This window comes from Drosophila grimshawi, unplaced genomic scaffold (genome assembly GCF_018153295.1).
Source record: "Drosophila grimshawi isolate 15287-2541.00 unplaced genomic scaffold, ASM1815329v1 contig_1367, whole genome shotgun sequence".
NCBI lineage: Eukaryota > Metazoa > Arthropoda > Insecta > Diptera > Drosophilidae > Drosophila > Drosophila grimshawi.
This window is the reverse complement of record NW_025062889.1, coordinates 2,453,838-2,475,532: the sequence shown is the minus strand read 5'-3', so window position 1 is coordinate 2,475,532 and position 21,695 is coordinate 2,453,838. Positions and strand designations below refer to the sequence as shown.

Here is a 21,695-nt window from a genome sequence, read left to right as displayed (position 1 = left end):
TGTTTTGTTTTTATAATTTTTCATGTAATTTTTTCTGGGTTTTTACTCATTTTTTGCTTGTTTAAATTTTCTTGCGTTTGCTTTACTCATCTCCTCGTCTCTTTTGTTTTTTGTTTTCTTTCTTTTTTGTTTTCTTTGTTTGCTTCTTCGTTTAAGTGTAAGTTCTTTTCTTTCATTTGTTTTTTTTTCTTTATATAAGTTTCTTAAATGTGGTTTTTATGTTTTTCTTCTTGTTGTTGTTTTGTTTTTTGCTTAACTCTTTGTTGTTTTTTTAAGATCTTTTACTGGGGTCCATAGCAACAGCGTGGCGCGATGTTCTTGCGCACAGCTACAGTCTTCGTCAACATCTTAAAAAAATAGAAAGGCTTAAAAAGAAATAATTTAACGCTTCACTTCGATGTCATCATAGTCACGAATTCTGAAAGTAGCAAGAACGATATATAAATAATGATTAGTTGTGGGCTTTTTTTTAAGACAGTAGAACTTAGTAATAACTTAAATTATTAATTGATATTTAAGGTTCAGCATGGAAACTAGTTTGAATCGGTTAATTTCTCGGTGAGCGGTCCGCTTCCGTTTAGACAGCCTGCTTTAAAAACAAAAATGTTCTACTTGTTGAACTCCTCCTCTGCTTGCACTTAAAACTACTTGTAAACTTCCCAAGAAACAAATCCCAAAAATAGTTTGTCATTAGCCTTTGAACGAGCGACGAACGCAGCACAAAACAAAGCATTATAAAATTCATCACTTGTGATGAACCAAAAATAAAAGTGTCGCACGCCAAGATCACAAAAAAAAGACTAATCAATAAGACAAATGAGCCAGTCACAAGATCTGCTAAAGAAGAACCCAACTCGCTGACTGACTGACAGACTGACAGACAACGTCTGACTGATGAAAAGCTCTTCACACAGATTGCTGCTGCTCGGCGAGTATAAAATGTGTGAGGAAAACATTAAAAGACCATATAAAAAAAAACATAAATGGGAAATAAAAATACAAATTGCACAACGAATTTTCAATACGCTGCCAGAAGTGTATTGAAAAGGTGAAATCGAATAGAATCGTAATTTGTTCCTTATTCAAAACTGACTTGGAAATATTTCAAGTGCGAGTTGAATACGGAACAAAGGAATTGGAACTCTTAGTGTAAGTGCTTTGCCTAAGTAAGAACAAAAGAGAGAGTGAGAGAGAGAGGTAGAAACAGTTACAGCTGACAAGGAGAGATGCACAAAATCAATGGCGAGCATTGTGCGATTGAATTGCTTTTTACTGTTTTGCTTTTTACTGTTTTGCTTTCGATGGCAATCAGCAGTTAAATGGCGGAGGAGGGGGAACAACAGTTGAGAGGAGGTGCGTGCATTTCTAAATTGGCAACGCTTCCGCGCGCTGTTTGTGTATGTGTGTGAGTGTGTGTGGGTAACGGTCGTGTCCCCGATTTATCAGGTGTTTGCATGCAGCTCCTAAATATAGACGATAGAATGACAGCCACCGCCACACCTCACCCTTCCCTCTCCGACTAACTATGCAGCCGCAGCAACTGCGTTGATTGCGCATTGTTCTTCCTACTCTTGGTTTTCTTCTTTGTCGCCGTTGTTTGTTGTTATTCTTATTCTTGATCTTCATTGTCGTCTTCTACTCGTGCATTCTTGTTTAAATATTTGCAGCATGTGTGTGAAAAAGACGACGTTGTTTGGCTGCTTGGTGGTCGATCTACGTAAGAGGCGTAAGACGTAGAGACGTAAGACGTAAGAAGTGTGGATTTTTGCAGGTGCGATTGATCAGCTGACTGAATGACTGAACTGACTGAGTCGTCTGACAATAAAATAAGCCGTTAATTGGCTGCGGCAAAATGATATAGCTTTAAAATAAATATTGATATATATACATTCATATTTTTTATGATTTTCAAGAATCATTTTGAATGCAGTATTTTCTACATTTAAGCTGATTACAACTTCTCCACTCTTACTCATAAATAACTCTCCACACCTCTATGTCTTGCACTACTTTTAGACAACCCATTTTAAATGGCCAATATTCCGCGCCAAAAAAAAAAAAAACAAAACTAAACTCGGCCCAATAAAATGTTTAAAAATAAAACGTTATTGCGGGCAGAAACGCAACATTCGATTCGATATATCTGCAAATGACTAAATGAAATGAATAATAATTAAGTTCAGTGGACACGCCCAGAAGCGAACGGGCCTTATAAACTGTCCGTTATCCTTTAACCTTTATCCCTCTTTTATCCATTGCATGCTAAAAATATGCAAATGTTTTTTGCCACTCGAACCCAACCCTAAATCGAGCAGTTGTCTTGTAAAAGTTTTTCTTTTGGGATTGGGGCCTTGACATTTCCAAGTCTCTTCTGCTTCCTCTTCTTCTTTGTTACTCTTTTCTAGTTCGCACCCCTTTTGATGATCAAATTTCTTAATGGATTTGATTACATGCATTTTTCTTTTGCTTTTCGGCAATCAAAATGCGAATTAAAACTGGCATTGCACTAAAAAAGATAATTTTGGATAAGGTTAGTCGTATATATAGTCCCCCCAGTGCCCCCAAGTTGGAGACTATTGTGGTTTTTGTGGCTCTGCTGTTTATCTTTCGTCGTTTTGTTTACATTCGCCAGCTCACACTCTTTATTTCTTTTATTATTTTTGCTATTGTTTTTGGCATACATTATTTCTTCTTCTATTCAATTTGTTGTTCTTTGCCTATTTTGCCCAACATTTTATGTGATTTTTATTTTTTGTTTTAATTCTTTGCGCTTTTTCATTCTTCATTTCTTTTTTCTTTTTTCTGACAACATTTTTATATTTGGCGTGGGGCCAAAGTAAGTCTCATACTTGTGTATATGTCTACATATCTATATATATATATATAGTTATATATATGTATAGAGTCGGGGTCCGGCCTATTGTTTGCTATATAATTTTTAGCTGCCCCCTTCCGCTCCCTACTCTGCTCCCTTGGCTGTTACCAACAAGACAAGACAACAATAAAGACTTTGGTTAATTGGCAATAAGCAAATGGCAACAACGCGCATTTATTTATGTTATGCTACACACTTTTATATCTGTATAATATATAATATATATATATAGTATAACATCTGTGTGGATCTGTGTTTAGCTTGTCGGTCAATGTTTAAACAGCTCGCCAAATTGCCTGTTGCCAGTTATTCCTATTCTTATTTGTATTTTCTTTTGTTGTTCTAGCTTATTGCACAATATTTATATTTGAATTTAATTGTGGTTGCCTGTGTCTGTGTGCCCATAAAACATTTCACTTTGCGCCTCGCAAGATTAGCAAGTAGGCGACTACCAAAAGCAGCTGACAATGTGGCCAAATGCTAAATGCACCTCTGTCATGTGAGATGAGAGAGCGAGAGAGCGAGAGCGAGAGAGAGAGAGAGCGAGAAAGAGAGCGAGAGAGAGAGCGAGAGAGAGAGCGAGCGAGAGCGAGAGAGCGAGCGAGAGCGAGAGAGAGCGAGAGAGCGAGCGAGCGAGAGAGAGCGAGCGAGAGATAAAGTGGATATCATAAGAGAGCACTGATTTTAATCGTAGCAGTCAACTTTTGAGAGGTTGCTTAACGCAAGGATGTGAGTGAGAGTAGCGAGTAGAGAGTAAGAGCAGCGAATAAGACTTGCAAGTAAGAGTAAACAGTGAGAGTAGAAGAAGACTGCGAGAGAATGATAGCTGAAGTAGAGTGAGAGTGGAGAGGGAGAGTAGAAAACGAGTAGCGAGTGGAAGTAGCGAGTAAGAGTAGAGATGAATTAGCGACTTCGAGGGAGAATGCTAATTGGAGTAGAGAAGGAGCGTAGAGAGGGAGGGTAGCGAGTAAGACTACAGAGAACGTGTTGTGAGTAAGAGTAGCGAGTAAGGTTAGCGAATAAAAGTACTGAGCAAGAATATCGAGTAAGATTAGCAAATATGAATAGAATATAATTGTGAGAGAACCAATAGGAGTAGAACTTACGCAACTCAAGCTCCAATAAATCTTTAATTGAACACAACAATTATTGGCCCATTTAAGATAAGATTTCAGAGCAGAAATACAACCCACACGCTACTATCAGAAAAATGGAACCCACTCTTAATTGTAGACATCTAAATTGGTTATCGGCTCACTTCCCAAGTCCAAATATTGGCACAAATCACGCGTTTCTCAACTGATTAATTTACTTCCCAAATAGATTGTCAGCTCGAATATAATCAACTCGTCTCATTCGTTGTACAAATGATAATTTGTAGTTGTTTGCTCGTTTGGTCAACATTTCAACAAAATGTACCTATTTTTATATTTGTTTCACTTTGGTTATTTTTATGTTTGGGGTTCATAAATTGCCAGTGATTAATCTATTTGATCCGCCAAAGATTTTTGTGTGCGCCAAACGATTTTTATTTGAACTTGAGGCACAAGTTGTTCCGTATGCGAATGTTTAACTCGATACACGTTTTATATTATAGATACAGATATATACAAATATATATATATATTTGGCCAACATTTGATTGCCATCAGGTGGGAGGGAGGTAAACGGAATGGAAAAGTCATTATTTCAGTTTTTTCTGCTTCTAAGTACAATCAAAGCAATGATCTCTGCATGGGAGGGGAGGGGTGTGTGTTGTAGTGGGCAGGTAGGTATACGATGCGCTGTGAACAACAACATTTTAACACCTTGATTGTATTTATTCTTCTATTTCTATTGTTGTTGTTTTTGCCTCATTTTCCTTCTCTGCCCTCCACTTTGCTCAATTGAAAATTTAATTTTCAAGCAATTAAATTAAATTTCGAAGAACACAAAACGAAATATGTTTGCTTTTGAGTAGGGGGATTAACTGTGATGAGCTAGAAAATACCCTATATAGTATGAAGACTTTCTTTCTAGCATCTTACAACAGCATTTTCATTTAGAGAAAAATCTTGAGTTAAATAACTACAACATTATATTTATCTCTAGATAAATACTATTTATATATTTATTTTTAGATAAATTTATTTTTTGTATATATATGCCTACTAAATTATATTATTCATCTCCGGATGTGTTTGATTTTTATTTTAAAAGTTCAAGCAAACATTTTTATAAATAATTGCTGACACGTTTTTTTTTTTAAAATTTGACTCTACCTTTCCATGGAAAATTGTGTTATCTAAAGATCCGTTTGCTGACTGACTGAAATTAATTTTCTCGTGAATATTGAGGGAAATTAGAAATTAATTACTATTATAGATCAGCGCTAAATGAGCATTCTAATGAAAAATGTAGGCATCTTAAGCTAAATAGCCATTAAATATAGTCGTATACACAATGAGATAATTAAAGCACAATTATAGGGTATTTTTCTCATACGAGTGGCTGCTGATGTCTGTTGAGATTGGTTGTTGCTAGCACGCATTGAGAATGCGACGAATAAGTAGAATAATGAATCAGTTTATATAAAACACATCATCATCAGCAGCAGCACAAAAGTAATGCATGACAAAACAAATGCCAATTGTGACTCAAATATGTTATACTATATGGGTGTATGTGAGTGTGTGTGAGTGAGTGTGTGTGAGTGTCTGTGTGTGAGTGTCTGTGTGTATGTGTGTGCTATGATTCAACTACAACAAACAGCAACAGTGTTGCACGAATATTCAATTAGCAGATGACATGATAATAACAACAAAAAACAAACAAACAAAACAAACAAACGACACGCGACATATAACGTAAAATGCTTTACTTTTTTTAAGGGGTATATATCTAAATCTGATCGGTCTGACTGCCCCCTTCTTTAATAAGATTACATTTTATTTTGAATTTCGTTTTGAATGAATTATATAAAGGGCTCTGCTCTGCTTACCTTCGTAATTGACCTGACCATCACCATCGATATCAGCCTCACGGATCATCTCGTCGACCTCCTCGTCTGTTAATTTCTCGCCCAGATTGTCATCACGTGACGCAACTCGGCCGCTGAATGAAGCCGTTGCCATCCTTATCGAACACTCTGAAGGCTTCCCGAATCTCCTCTTCGCTATCGGTGTCCTTCATTTTGCGTGCCATCATGGTAAGGAATTCTGGGAAGTCAATTGTACCGTTGCCTAGAAAACAATACAGAATAATCCATAATTAGTTAAATTTCGATGTTATTTCTTAAACAGTCACAAAACTTGAGTCAAAAATCACTGGAGTAAACGATATTATTAGCTTATATATCACCAATAAGGGACTGAATACAAATTTGGATACAATGCATAAACTTTCCCCAAAACCTTTTCACTTTACGTAACGTAACTGAAATGAAATTTCTCTTATTTTATTAATTCTAAATGATTTTATTTCTATTTCCCTTTTTGGCTAGCAATAAGCCTCAGTTAAAACCTACAATAAAAAAACCCAATTTTATCAACTTCCTTTTATTTCAGGCACTTTTCAAACCTCTGCTAGCAATCAGTTTTAATGAAGTTTAGAAATTTATAAAGAGCACAATAATATTTTATAAGCAACAATGTTTTTTTTTCTTTAAACAATTGTTCCACACACACAGACACACCCAACACACACCCACTTACACCTATGCCATTAAAAAGTTATAAATGCTTTAACCCACACACAACCAACCCGCCCACAATTGTTATAAATGCTCCGAGCTCATCAAAATTGCTTGAAAGGCGCACAGCATTTCAGTTTTTTCACAGTTTTTTTCCCCCATTATTCTCTCGCAATTTACGAGCCAAACATATTTCTTTATTATGAAGTTGGCAGCTGACAACCCCAACCAGCCAACAAACCAACCACCCCCTTCAGCCAGCTTTTGTGTACCTGTCGGCTATATAAACTACGTAGCCAGCAAGCGCCACAAATCCCATTTGACCTGGCCCTAGGGGGTGATAGCACACACATATATATATGTATATATATAAATCCCCCAGCAGCCATAATCAAGCAGATTTTCATATTTGTCTAAGCCATCTGTAAAAGCCACAAATGCCCCCTGCCTGCACAGTTGGGGCCAACTTTTTTTTGGTTATATTTTCCTCTTTTTTGCACATTTTTTTTTGTCTAGCACACGTGGCGTATGAGCAACTTTGTGGCGTTGATAACTTAACTCCGCTGGGCCAGGGTCAGATAAGTTTTCGCAAACTGTTAAGTGGAGGAGTGGGCTAAACCACAGAGTGTTTGGCTTGTGATTTAAGAGTTAAGAAAAAAAACCAAGCTGAGTTTGGTTTATTTTCTATATTCTGGAGTCCATTTTTTTTCAAGTGTAGCAGCAATTTTGAAATACTTGCCGCATTTTTGTTGGCCGCACAAATGAAGTGGCCTCCTCTATTCCAATTTTTTCTTTTTCTCATCTGACCGAAATTCTTGTTACGACTAATTGAAAAAGTTTTCACTACACATTTCTGATGTTTAAAGTTTGAGCATAGTTTGAGTTCAGTTTGTTATTCTACTTTGTCGATTTTTTTGTTGTTGCTGTTCTTGGCATTTTTATGGTTCAAAAACAACAATGAAAAAATGGCAAACTTTTCTTTTGGGTGCTTAGCCAGAAAACTTTTGCTGTCGAACTCTCTTCTCGAAGGCCTTAATTGTTATTGACTCTCTCTTTCTCTCTCTCTCTATTCCCCTTTCTCGTTCTAAGTAAAGTAAAAAGTTTCGCCTTTGATATCATTGAATATTCCATTAAATATATATACTATATATACGCTGCTCGGTTGTGCATGTTTTGGCCAAGTAAATGGCGCCTCAGCCATTTTTGATTTTCATTTTATGATTATGTTTTGAGACGAGAGCAGTTAAGATTAGTTTTTATTAGTGTCTCAAGGGTTCGATAAGTTTGCCAAGTTTTCAACTTTTGATTATATTTAACAAACATGTTCACAGCGCCTTAAAAGCAACCCTTGTGTACAATTAATAATACTCCCACTCTCTATTATCTATAAACATTTGTTTTCCTATTCAATTTATGTTGCATTCTTAAACGTTTTACATGATCTTAAGGGAGTCTTAAAAGCAGCCCTTTTGAACTAATAGAAATCCATCTCTTTTCTAGCTATGCATCTTGTTTCTTCTATTCCTCTTTGTGATGCATCCTCAAACGTTTTACAAAGCTGTTCAGTGTTCAAATAAAAAGAAAACTATTCTCTTTTTCATACATTCTCTCCACTCTGACTACATTTGATTTTCCCTCTATTCAGTGTGTCTCATTCTTAAACGTTAAACTGCAAATCAGCCATAAAGCATCCAATGCTATCAATCTTTCAGCAAATAATCAACTCAAAATACTTGACTCCGTTTTGTTAATTCGCTCTCATTACAAATCAATGTTATCACAATCATTTAACACAAACACATTCCTTGTGTGTAAAATTAATGCATAGCTATCGTATTTAATAGACCCCCACCCTCTCCTCCCCCTACCCACACACACACTCAATTATTGTTCAAGTTCAAATACAAAAACAAATCAATTCACACACCGCAACAGAAAAAATAAAAAAGAAACAAAAACAACAAGTTATTCGAGGTTCACAATCGAAGCATAAAAAAAAAAAAAAACAAGACGATTAACAGCTACATTAAATCCAAGCAAACAGCTAAATAATTAATGAAATCTTTAGCAAAAAATAAATAAACCTAAATAAGCAAAAACGCAAAATAAATAAATAGAATAAGCAACAATTTCAATTGTGCGGAAAATTTGACCAATGAAAAATGAATAAAAATTGAAATAATGTGCGTGCAATTAAAGTGCACAATTATTATGCTTATTAAGAGATTAAAAAATAAACTAAGTCAGATATTGTATACCGTACATTATATTGTATATTGAGATATAATGAGACGTTTCGGTTACGGTTCGCCCCTGCTTCTTGTTTATGAAAATTTCAATTTATAAATACTTTTTGGCTTTAGGAATTCCCACCCAAAAAAAAAAAAAAAAAAACCGAAAAGACAAGAAAACACCACAAAATTTGTTGCCATTTTTGTGTGTTTTTGGCCAAATTGCCATAGTGTTAGACGGGCCTTAGACAGAATGCTTTGACAAGGCTCATAATATGATGACGATGACGATGATGATGATGATGACGATGTGTTGCCAATGTTGTCTGTCTATCTGTCTTTTGCCAATGTCTGCTGTTGCTGCTGCTGGTTTTTGGTTTCCACGACGAGTCATCTTTACACTTTCTGCTTTCCCCAAATTAACCCCTTCTTTCCACCCCTCACACATCCCTCTTCACGGTCTCTTGCTGGTTTCGCAACGTTGCGCAAAATTTGTGCAGACAATTTAAAATTTTAATTCGACTTTTTTTTTTGGCTCGCAACGCTAAATTTAATTTTCGAAACGAAGTGAACTGTTTTAAAAATATATCACAACATTTTGGGAATTTCTTTGAGACACACTTTTTAAATTTTCATGCAATTTTCATTTCCATACAGCTGGACAATTGTTGCGAGCGGAGGGGAGAATGGGGTGGCGAGTCTAATTGCGCCGTTTGTATGCGAGACACTGCAGTGCTTTTGGACAAAGTCGTCAAAAACGTTTGGCGTTGCCAACAAAATTTTAAGTAATGAATGTTTAATGTTTCCGTCTGTTGTTCACAGACTACTAAAAATTTACCCACCTCCTCTCCCCAGATATCTACATATATAAATATATATATATATACATATATCTCCATGTGTTTTGTGCATTTCAAATAGACGTGAATATTTTATATAATTTTATGCAAAAACTGCTCGCTTGGCTCGTAAAGTAGGCGAGAAAATCGCTAAACCCTCCAATTTACTGGAAAAAATAATATTAAAGCAGCCACTAAATGGCCATCTGAACAATGCAAAAATCGCACGAGTTGTAATATATTTTCAATTTTATCTAATAAATTAATAACTTGTTTAATTTTAATTGTTTCCAGAGTAGTTTTTGCGCTATATCAGTTTTTTTTAGTACTTTTTAAGTGGAGCCCATTTGAAAGAGACTCATTAAAAATCTTTAATGTTTTCTTTTATTCTTATTTTTTGGAATTTCACACTTAAAAAACATAAAACATTTGGAATTTCAGAAACTATTTCTCTTGCCATAAATTCTTCAAATTAAATGCCTTGTTTATCACATATAGGCAGGGAAAAGTTAGTTGGAAGAATGAGCTCAAACTGGAAATATTTCCAGAAAAGTGAGATGTTTAAAAATTTATTATTGATTTTCATGTACATTACTAACTATATATAACAACAAACATCTGGTATGAAAGTTTTCCAAAGATACTTGTAAAAAATCATACGTTTTGACTTAGTATTATTTATAGCTTAATAAATAAATAAGTTAGCTGCAATAAGTTCAAACTGGAAATATTTCCAGCAGGGTAAACAAAAAATATATTATTGATTTTCATTTAATGTACATTAACAATAGCTATATAACTATGCAACAATATGATACTGGTAGAATAGGTTTCTTAATAATTTTATTAAATGTTATTTATAGAAAATAAATAACATTTTAGTTTTCCACCAATTCCAATTCCATCTCTCTCTCATCTTTCCCACACTTTCATCTTTAACTACTGCTCTCTCTCTCTCTCTCTCTCATACACACATCAGCTTACACCCATTCATACGTAAGCACTACAGAAAAGAGAAGAACTCAACAGCTTCTGCTTTGAGCCATGCAACTATTTATAAACATCTTTCAGTCATTCAGTCATCCAGTCAGTCGCTGTTTTTTTGCCCACACCTGCGAACCTGCGAACCTGCGAACCCAGCCTCTCCTCTATACACGTGCTTTACTTTATGTGCTTGTTGTCCTTTGTAGCGCATGCGCCTGAGCACCGCAGCAGCAGTAGTTGTGCAGACTTTGCCCTGGATTTTTCATCACATGCGCATTTTGCACTTGCAAATAAAAAAAAAAAACCAGTAAGAACATACTAGTAGCAAGAACAAGAACAAGCATAACAACAACAACAACCTTCAGTTAAACAGCTCAACGCAGTTGAGTAAACGAAAAGGTATGAAAAAAAACAGCGCTGCTTCTTTTCTGCAGACAGTGTGCGGGAGAGTGAGATAAGAGTAAGAGAGTGAAGCTGGGTGGGTTTTGGTTGGTTGACGGCTGTTTGTTGTTTTTGTCGCTGCTGCTCTGCTTCTACTGCTGCTACTACTTCTGTCGTCTCACTGCCAATTGCTACTGCTGCTATGCTGCTGCTCTGCTCTGTTACTGTTATTGCAACTGCTACTGTTCTGCTACTATTGCTCTGCTACTGCTGCTGACTGTTGTTGCTGATGCTACTTATACTGCTGCTGCTACTGCTCTGTTACTGATAACCGTTGCTACTGCTCTGCTACTGCTGCTGCTTCTGTTGCTGTCCGGATGTGGGTGAGTTGATTTCGGTTTTTGGAATTTCCTCTTCTTCGTCGTCGTCGTCTCCTTGCACTTTTTACTTGTTACGCTTTGCACTTGTCGCTCATTTGTCGCGATATCTGCATGTGTGGGTGTATGTATGTGGGTGTATTAATGTGTGTGTGTCTTGATGCTGTTCTTGGGTGGGGCTGGTCTGTTTTATTTTTAAGCTAATTGTCGAGCTTTGGGCACATTATGCAAACAGCAGCAGCAAACTGCACACAAAACGAAATACACACACACACAAATATATATACACACACGCACACTCATAGGCATAAATAATAATACAAAAACAAGTGATTTATAATTTGTGAAAATTTATATAGCCAGCAGCCAAAAAAAAAAAAAATCTGCTCGACACATTTCACAATTGCTAAAAATACATATAAAAAGTCACACGAGCAGCGTTCTCTTTCTCTCTTCCTCTCTCTCTCTCTCTCTCCCTCTCGCTATGCAATTTTATAGCACTCTCTCTCCCTCTCCATCTCGCTCTCTCTAATAAGTCGTCGCCAAATGCTTTTTTTGAGCAGTTTTTGTGGTCGTCGGAAAGGTGAAAAACCTCAACAGCGAACGACACATTTTCACAATTTTCACATTTTCGCCGAAATGGCGCGCGGCGCCTATCGCTCAATTTCTTTTCATACTCTGTTAAAAATAATTTATACATTTTTGCTGCTGTGGTTGCTGTTTCTTCTTCTATTTTAGATTCTTTGCGTTCCACACTGTTTCTGCACACCCCATCCCCTACTCAAACCACCTTTTGACAAAAATCCTGTGTGCATTTTTGACAGCAGCCAGCAGAATTGAAACAACAACAACATTAGCCAGCGGAAGCAACAACAAGAAAAACAACAAAAGCAGACAAATATTTTTGGTTCTAATCTATTTTTAATGGCTATGACGTGTTTTTGTTGCATATTTTTAGCCGGTCGCCGCAGAATAAAAAGAAGAAACACAAGCGAAAACACAGAGAAAACCAATAACAACAACAACAAAAGGAATTTGTTGTTCTTTTTTCCTTTTGTTTGTCCTACTGTCGTTGGGTCTGCTGATCTGTTCATTTGCATGTCTGCTGATCTCTCGTTTCTCGTCAGAGTCAGTGGGGATTACACAAAAAAATAAAAAAAAAACCATAGAATAAAAGAAAACATTTGCACGGCTGTGTGTCAAGAATAGACACTCGATGCGGCCAACATACAACAGAACAGTTTATAATTAGCGCGAAAAAGGGTTCAAAGCAATTAGCACAAAATAGACGCAAATTGTTTGCGGCTAAAACTTAAAAAAGACAGCAAGCAAAAAGAGAACTAGTTCAGGAATTTGGCAAATCTAATTGAATCGTTTTATTTCAGTCTTTTGTGAGGGAGTTGGAAACGTTTACGTATGCATATATAAAGCAGATGAAATATGAAAACTCTTTCTCTTAACTGCAATTTATTTGTTTTCTTATGTCATGATTTTTCTGCTTTTAAGCTGTTTACGTATATAAAGAAGAAATTAAAATATAAAAGCTTTTCCTACAGTAAAAAAGCTCAAACAAGTACCTCAACTCATATCAAACTCATAACTCAAAACTTTACGTATAAAAATATAAAGATTAAAAATATAACAGCTTTTTGTTTGTAGTTAACTATAATTCGTTTGTTTTCTTATCTTAATATAATATAAATAACATAAATATAAATTAGATTAAAAAAAATTATAAGGTCTTTATGCTTTTAAAACGTTTACGTATGTTCTCTAGCAAAAAAGTAGAAACCCAAGCAAAACCCACAATTTATTTACAATTCTTTTGTATAAAAGATTTCCCTCTAGGTAAAACCCTTAAAACTTATGCCCAAATCGTTTGCTACAGTTGACCCATATAAAATAGATAGTCGGTAACAAAAGAAGGCAACTCACCATCGGCATCGACCTCGTTTATCATATCCTGCAGCTCGGCCTCTGTGGGATTCTGGCCCAGGGAGCGCATAACTGTTCCCAATTCCTTTGTTGTGATGGTGCCATCGCCGTCTTTGTCGAATAGCGAGAACGCCTCTTTGAACTCGGCAATTTGTTCTTCTGTCAGCTGATCGGCCTGCAAACGACAAACAGAGAAAGAGAAATATTATTAGCCAAATTTGTAAATACAATATGTGTAAATAAAATACCATAATTTAGCTTTCGATTGAACTGTGTTTTTGCTTGCTGCTTTTTTATTTTGCTTTCGATAATTAATTGCTGTCAACTTTTATGAAGTGTGTTTATGAATGATGACAGCAGCAACGACGACGACTACTTGGATGCTATTTTCAATGCCAACACATCATACACACACATATATATAGATATATATACATATATATGTATTGAAAAGAAAATCTCGGCAATTGTATCTGAGGCAAAAACAATTTTAAATTACAATACAATATTGCGTTCCAAGTCAAAAAAAAGTGTCGCGCAATAAACAATAAAAGTGTTCACAACACTGAGAGAAAAAAGCTAGTGTAAGTTTATAATATATTCTTATAAAAATAAAAAATGCTTGACTTGAATGGTTTTTCTTCTTATTATTTTATAATACTTATATCAATGTATTTAAAGTTCCGCCGGTATTCGTCTTCAGCTTTCAAAAAATAGGCAACAATCGTGGTTTACTTATTCAAACAAATATTTCTAGATTTTTCTCTCAGTGTATACAGTGACAAAATATATATGTCGAACCCCTTCCCTTGACACGATATACGTAAAGTAAAAGAATAGCAGCACTTTGGGGGGAATAGCTGGGTTTGGCTTGGTTTTGACATTCATTTAAATAATTTCGCATATTGTTTGCACTCAACAAAAGGCAGCAGACACAACAAATACACACACACACACACTCACATACACATGCATGTATTCAAATAGAGATACAGTTGTTCTCATATCTCCTATCTACGAAAAAAAAGGTGTTAAGTTCCGCTGACGTCAGATGCTCTTTTTTTAAAAAGGTATACAAAACTATATAGCTGTGAGAAGAACAAGAAAAGGAACAAATAAAAATAATAATGATTTAGCTTGACTACGAGATACAATGCACCCTTAGATAAATTCTTAGAGATGGTTATTCTTATGTCAAGATATATTCAAACTCGTTTAGAAAGCTATAAGTCTATTAACTTGTAGATTTATGTGTAAATATATTTTTCTATACGGTGCTGATTGATTTGCAGGCAAAGCTCGTAATACTCATAATCACTAGTGAATTCCTTATTGTTATTTATTTGTAAACTATTTAAGTACTCTCGCATTTGGAATCACATATATCTGAGATCATTTTAATATCTGACAAGTTTTATGAGAAGAGATCAACAAAGAACTAATTAAAGAATCATCACTTAACATATTTCTAGTGATTAATGAAGATATATAAGGCTATATTTGTATTTAAGCAAATTTATAAAGATTCTAAATTTCCTTTCATCCATTTGAATTGATTTCTTTTCTTATGGTTTGCATTTTATATTGAAAGTGTTGACTGCTCTCTGAAAATGACGAAATTAATTGCATGGAAATATTCATAATTTCTAGATTCGCAAAAGGCAACAACCGCAATAAATTATTATGAGCTCATATTGGCTTTGATTATGAGGTAATCAATACTAGAAAATTTCGAATAAAAATATGCCGTTTGATTCTTTTGAAACAGCTTCGTGTTTTTTTTTTGTTTGATGATTGCCTAACAAGCAATTTAGATTTGTTTGCTTAATGGCCCAAATAACAACCAATTTAAAGTAGATTGAACCAATTCATAGATTTTTGATAAGGTTCACTTTAAAACCACAATATCTTTCGCTAGCTATATCTAATCAATGAGGGGAGGGGGGTTAAGCAATACTCGTTTTGACATAAGTTTGGCAAGACGTACTTGCGAGCCACATGTGAAGGCGTAAAGACTGTTATATAAAAAGACATGTCAAAATGTTTGCTGACAGTAAACACACACACATATATACATACATATATAGCTGTATTTGGGGACAACTTCCGTTGGAGAGCTAAGCCAAATAAAAGCAACGGCAGCAAACTTTATCTAATCAACGCTCGATTCGAATTTGAGAGCGTAAGTTGTGTATGAATATATATATATATTATATATATAATATAAATATATGTATATTATGTATAAATATTATGAGCATAAGTGGGTTTCAATTGAATTTTTGGGCTGGCTTATCGCTTTTGTTGATAATAATAAAACAGAAAAGCCCTGCACAGTAGTAAAAAAAAAACATATATATATATATATATATTGAAACTACATACATATAAATGAAATCATAAAGGGTTAAAATGTGAAATGGTTAAACCAGAAGCAGAAATCAACTTTTTGCGAAATTTTATATATTACTCGAATAGCTCAAATCCCGATTAAAGCGCACGTTTTAAATATGGCAATGCCGCCCACTCTGACAGCCTAGAGCCACCAGCTGGCAGCAGTTAATTGTCAATGCCTTATATTGCCTCAGCCAGTGTTGCCCACCTAAAAAGTGAGTGCGCCATATTGCTGCCCACCTGCCCATATACGTATTTGCATGTATGTATGTGTGTGTGTCTGTATAAATGCACATGTGATACACATTAGGCATAAACATTACTTTTAATAGCTTTACGTGCGCTCTCTCTCTCGCTTTCTCGCTCTCTCCCTATTTTGCTTACGCGAAAGTGTTTAGCTCATAAGCATATTATATTTGTTGCTGTTAAAAACCGGCAAAGTGCGCTTAAACTTTTAAGAAAAAGAGAGTTGCCGGCTGACTGCTTTGAACCGGTTAACATTGGTCTTCAACACAACTTCAATGCAACTGTACAAACACACAAACACATAAAGAGAGCAACAGAGACACCGATCACAAAAATTACTAAAATATGCCGCTTATTTTTTTTTTAGGTGATGAACTCAGCACAGAATGAGTCAACAAGCCATAAAAGAAAACAAATAAACTACTTCCACTCAAAAATGGCAAGAGCGGAAGCGGAGCGAAAAAACAATACATTATTATTTGAAAAAAATTTCATACTTGATGAGATAATGCGCCGAAGCAAGTCAACAAACTTTAAAGATCAACTTGCCTTTTTTTATCTAACATTTTTATGACAAAAACGCGAGTCACCATCAAAAAAAAAAAGTGAATCACTATTAAATGCAAAAAAAATTAAATATTGGCACGTAAAACAAACTGTTTTAATTAAAAACTGTTTGCAATTTGCATTTGCATTTGCTATAAAAAAAATAATCGCTAATTAAATTAAGAGACGAGGGTGGGTAGAGAAGGGGAGGGATGAAATACTCATGCTCTTATCAGAAAGCAAACGCAGCCAGCAAAAGCTAAAGCCAAAAACAAATGTAGCAGCAAAATTGAAAAAAAAAAATTGGATTATGTGCGGTTAATGTGGCGACGTCGTTACGTTTGGTGTCTGGGCGGAGAAAAAGAAAGAAAAGAAAAAAGGGAGAAAAAAACCGAATGTTTCTTCATTATGCTGCACGCTGCACACACGTTTGGCCCGTTACAATGAAATTCTTGGGCGAATGGCAAAGTAGAACAAGCAGCAGCAGAAGCAAAAGCAGCAACAACATTGCCAAGCAGCAGCAGCAGAGAAACAGAAAAGCCAAGCAGAAAGCGAAACAGCAAAATAACCGCAATGCGGCAAATGAAACGGTTATGGAAGAAAACAACAAAACGTACTCGCCGCAACCCAAAAGGAAACAGACACACCGAGAGAGAAAAAGAGAGCAAAGAAAGCGCACGCAGTTAAAAGTGCGCGAGCAGAAGAGAGCACAAAACCGACGCAGTGCGAAACGCGACGAGTGATAACAGAATGTGTGCAGAGCGAGCGAAACGAAAACTGTGTGAAACGGTTATGCGAGAGAGTGGAGCACAATGAGAGACCACGCTGCTGCTACTTCTGCCGCGAAACGGTTAAATTGAGCAAATCAACGAAACGCGACAAAGCGACGACGACCAGAAATTCCAAAAGCTAAAGAATTTTTGCCGTTTCTTTTGCTCTTACTCATGCTACCTTTTTTTTCTCGTTTTTTCAAGCCAATCCTAACCTCAATTTTCGCGGTAAATAAAGCGAAACGGAATACAACAGGAAAGAGTAAGCTGCAATAGCAATAAAAAAGAAGCCGGCAGCGCTGCTGGAAACATTGCTTTTGTTGTTGTTCTTCGATCAGCCTTTTTCTGATAAGTAAATCATTTTTCATGTATTTTTATGAGCAGTTCAAATATTTGCTGATAAAAACTGCCGATAGCAACACATTTTTTCTTGGTTTTTATAACTTATTCTGCAAGATTCTTATTTAGCAATTCTGAATAAAGTAAATGCTGCAATACATATATATATATATATATACATATGAGCAGCTGTGACCAAAGCTGGCAAACGGGTAAGAAAGATAGAAGAGAGGGGAGTGGTGGGTAAAGGGAGCGCAGCATTGCTGATAACGAGTTTACCTTTTCTTCTTCTTTCTTTCTGTTGCTTTACTTTTTTTTTGTACACGTTTTGCTGCCCAGCAATTAATAATAAATAAGGGGTGGGGCCTGTGCAGGTGAGGTGTGTGAGAAGGAGAAGAAGACCTTTAACTCTCTCGCGTCATGGAAATATAATTTTTGCAAGGGTCGCGCCTCAAGATATAAGCACATAAAGTGTTAATTACAGCCTTGAAATATTGCTGTTGATAACTGCTCAGGGATTAGGCAATAAATATGCGAGTAAATGTACAAGTAAATAAATAATACTTCTAATTGCAAAATATATACGCATATCATGAGTTGTATGTATATTCTCACTGATTTCGTTCTTTATAAAAAATATATCGATATGTTTTTCTAATTGTCTTTTATCGCTAAAATGCAATTGAAAAATTAAAATTAAATAAATAAAAGCTATACAAATAATGATCATAAATATATACAAAAAAAAAATTGATTACAAATAAATGAATCAAATTCTACTAAAGAAATCATTTATTAATTAGGAAATAACCAAATTCAGATGACTCGAAAACATTCAAATTTTTCCGTTATTGATTTAACATTTTACAATACCAATCTTGGGCAAATAATTAACTGTTAATCTGGGGTTCTTTGAGAAACAGCTTAGCATACATTGAATAAGTAAAAACAACCCATGACAAACATAATAAAAAAAACGCTATCTACCTATATAGATATGATAAAAGCAAAGAATGTGTATTTAACTGACGCTATTCAAAAAGGTGACTCATTTTAAACTAACCCTCAAAAATGTGAGAGAAAGAAACAGGCAAAAAACGAGTTTCAAGTTCTTTTTAGGGGGTTAATTTGAAGCCAGCTGCTCAGCCAAGGGACAAAGGCTAATTGGAAAGGCTCATGCAATTGGCGCCTATGGACGAACTCACACACTGAGACATATGAGCAAATGTTAACCTTTGTGCCATTTGAGATTTTGCCAAGAAACAAAAAAATAAGAATTGTTGAAATTTCAATGGAAATGTGATTGTGTAAACAAAATGGAACATTCAACTGAGCGAGAGAGAGAGAGTGAGGGAGAAAGACGATCAACTTACCATTTTTGTTGTTATTGTTGGGCTTTTTGTTTTTGTTGTTGGAAAGAAATGTAGCTAAAGGTTAATCCGCTGCTGCTGCGCTGCCGCGGCTTTTAGTTATAGTTGTTGTTGTAGTAGTTGGTATGTGTAAAGTGGAATTTAACGTTGGACGACGACGACGAGATGGCGACGCGCGTTCTACGTTTAAAAACTTGAATAATTTATTATTTTTTAAATAACACACTGCAAAAGAGCGAGAGAGAGAAAGATGATGATGAAGAAGCAGAAGAAAAATACACGTTTTGATATCTGCTGCTATGTAAATAATATACAACAAACAACAATTGCAAAAGCAACAATAGCAACAACAATATTAAATATTATTTATTTTTCGCGAGCGTCGTTCACGTTGTCGTTTGCCGGCGGCGAAGAACAAATGAAATGAGGGAAATCAAGCTAAGAGAATGCGATGAGCAGAAAAAAGGCGACAATAAAAATGTTAACGTTGGCGTCGCCGTCGGCATCGACGCTACTTTTCTTTCGCCGTGGCAATTTCTTCTTCTTGCTGTTGCTGTTGTTGTTGCTCTTGTTGCCGAATTTTTGTATAATTTTTCGTCTTGCGTTTTATTCTTTTTTCGTTTTTGTTCGGGGTTTTCTATTGTGCGATATAATAAATAGGCGAAGAAACACACGCGCGCACACTCGTTATTATTAATAATATATATATATATACAATAAAAATTTTTGCTCGATTTCGGTTTATACAAATATTTGTTTCATTATTCTGTGTAAATTATTATATTTTTCTGTTTGCTTTCTCACGGGTGTCCTCTGCAGCAAATATTTGAATATATATTTCTTTTGTATATTTTTTGAGGGTATAACTCACGATCCTAATCAGAACGTTGCGTCCGTAACGGTTGACAACTCAATTGTAACTGTACCGTTTAAAAACCGTTAGCGTACTACAATAAATTCGAACTGTTGTGCTGCTGTTTGGCTGCACACAAATGTTAATTTCGTGCTGTTAGCGACTCAAATGAACTGTACGCGCTCTCTTCGCAACTCAAGTGAGCTGCTTGTGCCGCTGTTACGCTCAATCGGGCTGTAATGGTTAACATAATTTCTGCTTCTGCTGCAGGCAAGCCAATTTTGAGCGAAGCGGTTTTGACGAGCGAAACGGTTACATGCGCTCTCCGTTGTGTTGTGGGGCTTTTTGCCACCCGTTGCTGCGTTTGCTGCTGCTGTGTACGTAAACGCAACGGAAAAGCAAAGTAAAAAATGAAATTAGATGATTATTTTGCAAAGCGGGCGCGCCGGCGCCATTGGCCGGTTGGCTAAATGATGTCAGATAATTACAGCTATACAGATCAAAAGTGGGGGGAAGAAGCAGAGTGAACGAAGGATAGTTTGACATGCACACATACATATGTACATGTATGTAAGTGTGTTGGTGAGCAGTCATACAAAATAACAACACACACACACACACACACTCACACACATGCATGTCATGCAATTTCCCCCTTTTGGTCATTTGCCACCATTTCTCATTGTTCGCGTCCATTTTTGCACTTGTAATTTTTTTTGCCGCATCAAATTGTCGCAATGGTGTTTTTTACTTGTTATTTCTTTTGCTGCAATATCGAACGCATGCCAACAAGTTAAGTATGTTAACCTCTGCAAATTAGACGAGGGGCTACAAACGAAAAATGAAGTAACAATGCAGCAACATTTGGCGTAAAGGGAACTGAGAACTGCGACGGCTGCGGCTGCGGCGACAGCGACGCTAACGCTGACGTCGTCACTGGCGACGGGGACGACAGCAATGCGCCATTTTTCGCCATGAAATTCGGTTTGGGTTGCGTCTCCTTCTTCTCTTTCTCTTCCGTCCATCACTCAGACTGTCTGTCTGTGTGTGTTTGTGTAAATGTGTTGGGTAAACATTTTGCAATCCAAGCGAAGAAGAAGAAGAAGCCCCATAAGCAATTGCGGCACCCAAAACCCAAATTGCCCTCCTCGTTTGGTCGCCCCCCTCTCTTCTCTCTCTTTCTCTTTCTCTCTTTCTCTTTCTCCATCTCTCTCTCTCTCTCTTGCGCCAAAGCTTGCGTCGCAATGCGTTCAAAAATTCCTTGAAATTTCTTTGGTTTTCAATTTTTGGAATTATTTGTTGAGGTTATGCTATAAAATGATTACTTATCGAAATCGAACCTTAAAGAAATTAGGCCTATTCCCGCAAACTACTGGCTCGATTTAATTGTGCCTTATGTCATTTGTTATAGCATATATGGGCAAATTAGGGAAATAGGGAAATAACGCTAATTACTCTACTACGACCCATAAAAAAAATAGCCGCAAAATTCTCTGTGGAAAAGTGCGCTAATTGTCAGCGGCAAGTAAACTGCCTGCAATTACAACGATGCGGATGATGGCATTTTAATAGAGCCACTAAAAGCTGATTTCCATATGCCTCTAAAAACTACAGTTTTACGGGCACTGGCAGCACCTAGAAGCGGACAAAAAAGAAAGCCATTAAACTAGTTTTATGACAGCTTAGCGCTTAATGCACCCAAACTGTTCCCAAACTGCTCAACGGCTTCTCATGCAAAAATATGAGATTAATGTTGGGGACATAAACATAAAAGAGTGGCTACATGCTGATATGGCATTTTATTGTTTAAATAATTGTATTTAGAATTTCTAAATTATTTCGACATAAAAATGTGTGTTTCAACCTTAAATGTAGTATTTTTCTC

General features: G+C 36.0%; 1 protein-coding gene across 1 annotated transcript; it reads right to left on the bottom strand.

Moving 5' to 3' along the window:
- Positions 1-228: 228 nt before the first annotated feature.
- On the bottom strand, positions 229-19,180 carry LOC6568987 (calmodulin). The gene is given in 6 exon segments (XM_032740928.2): positions 229-418; positions 5,856-5,945; positions 5,948-5,968; positions 5,971-6,096; positions 13,293-13,467; positions 18,961-19,180. Coding segments are annotated over 6 exon segments (444 nt in total). The 5' UTR covers positions 18,964-19,180; the 3' UTR covers positions 229-389.
- Between the last annotated feature and the right edge of the window lie 2,515 nt (positions 19,181-21,695).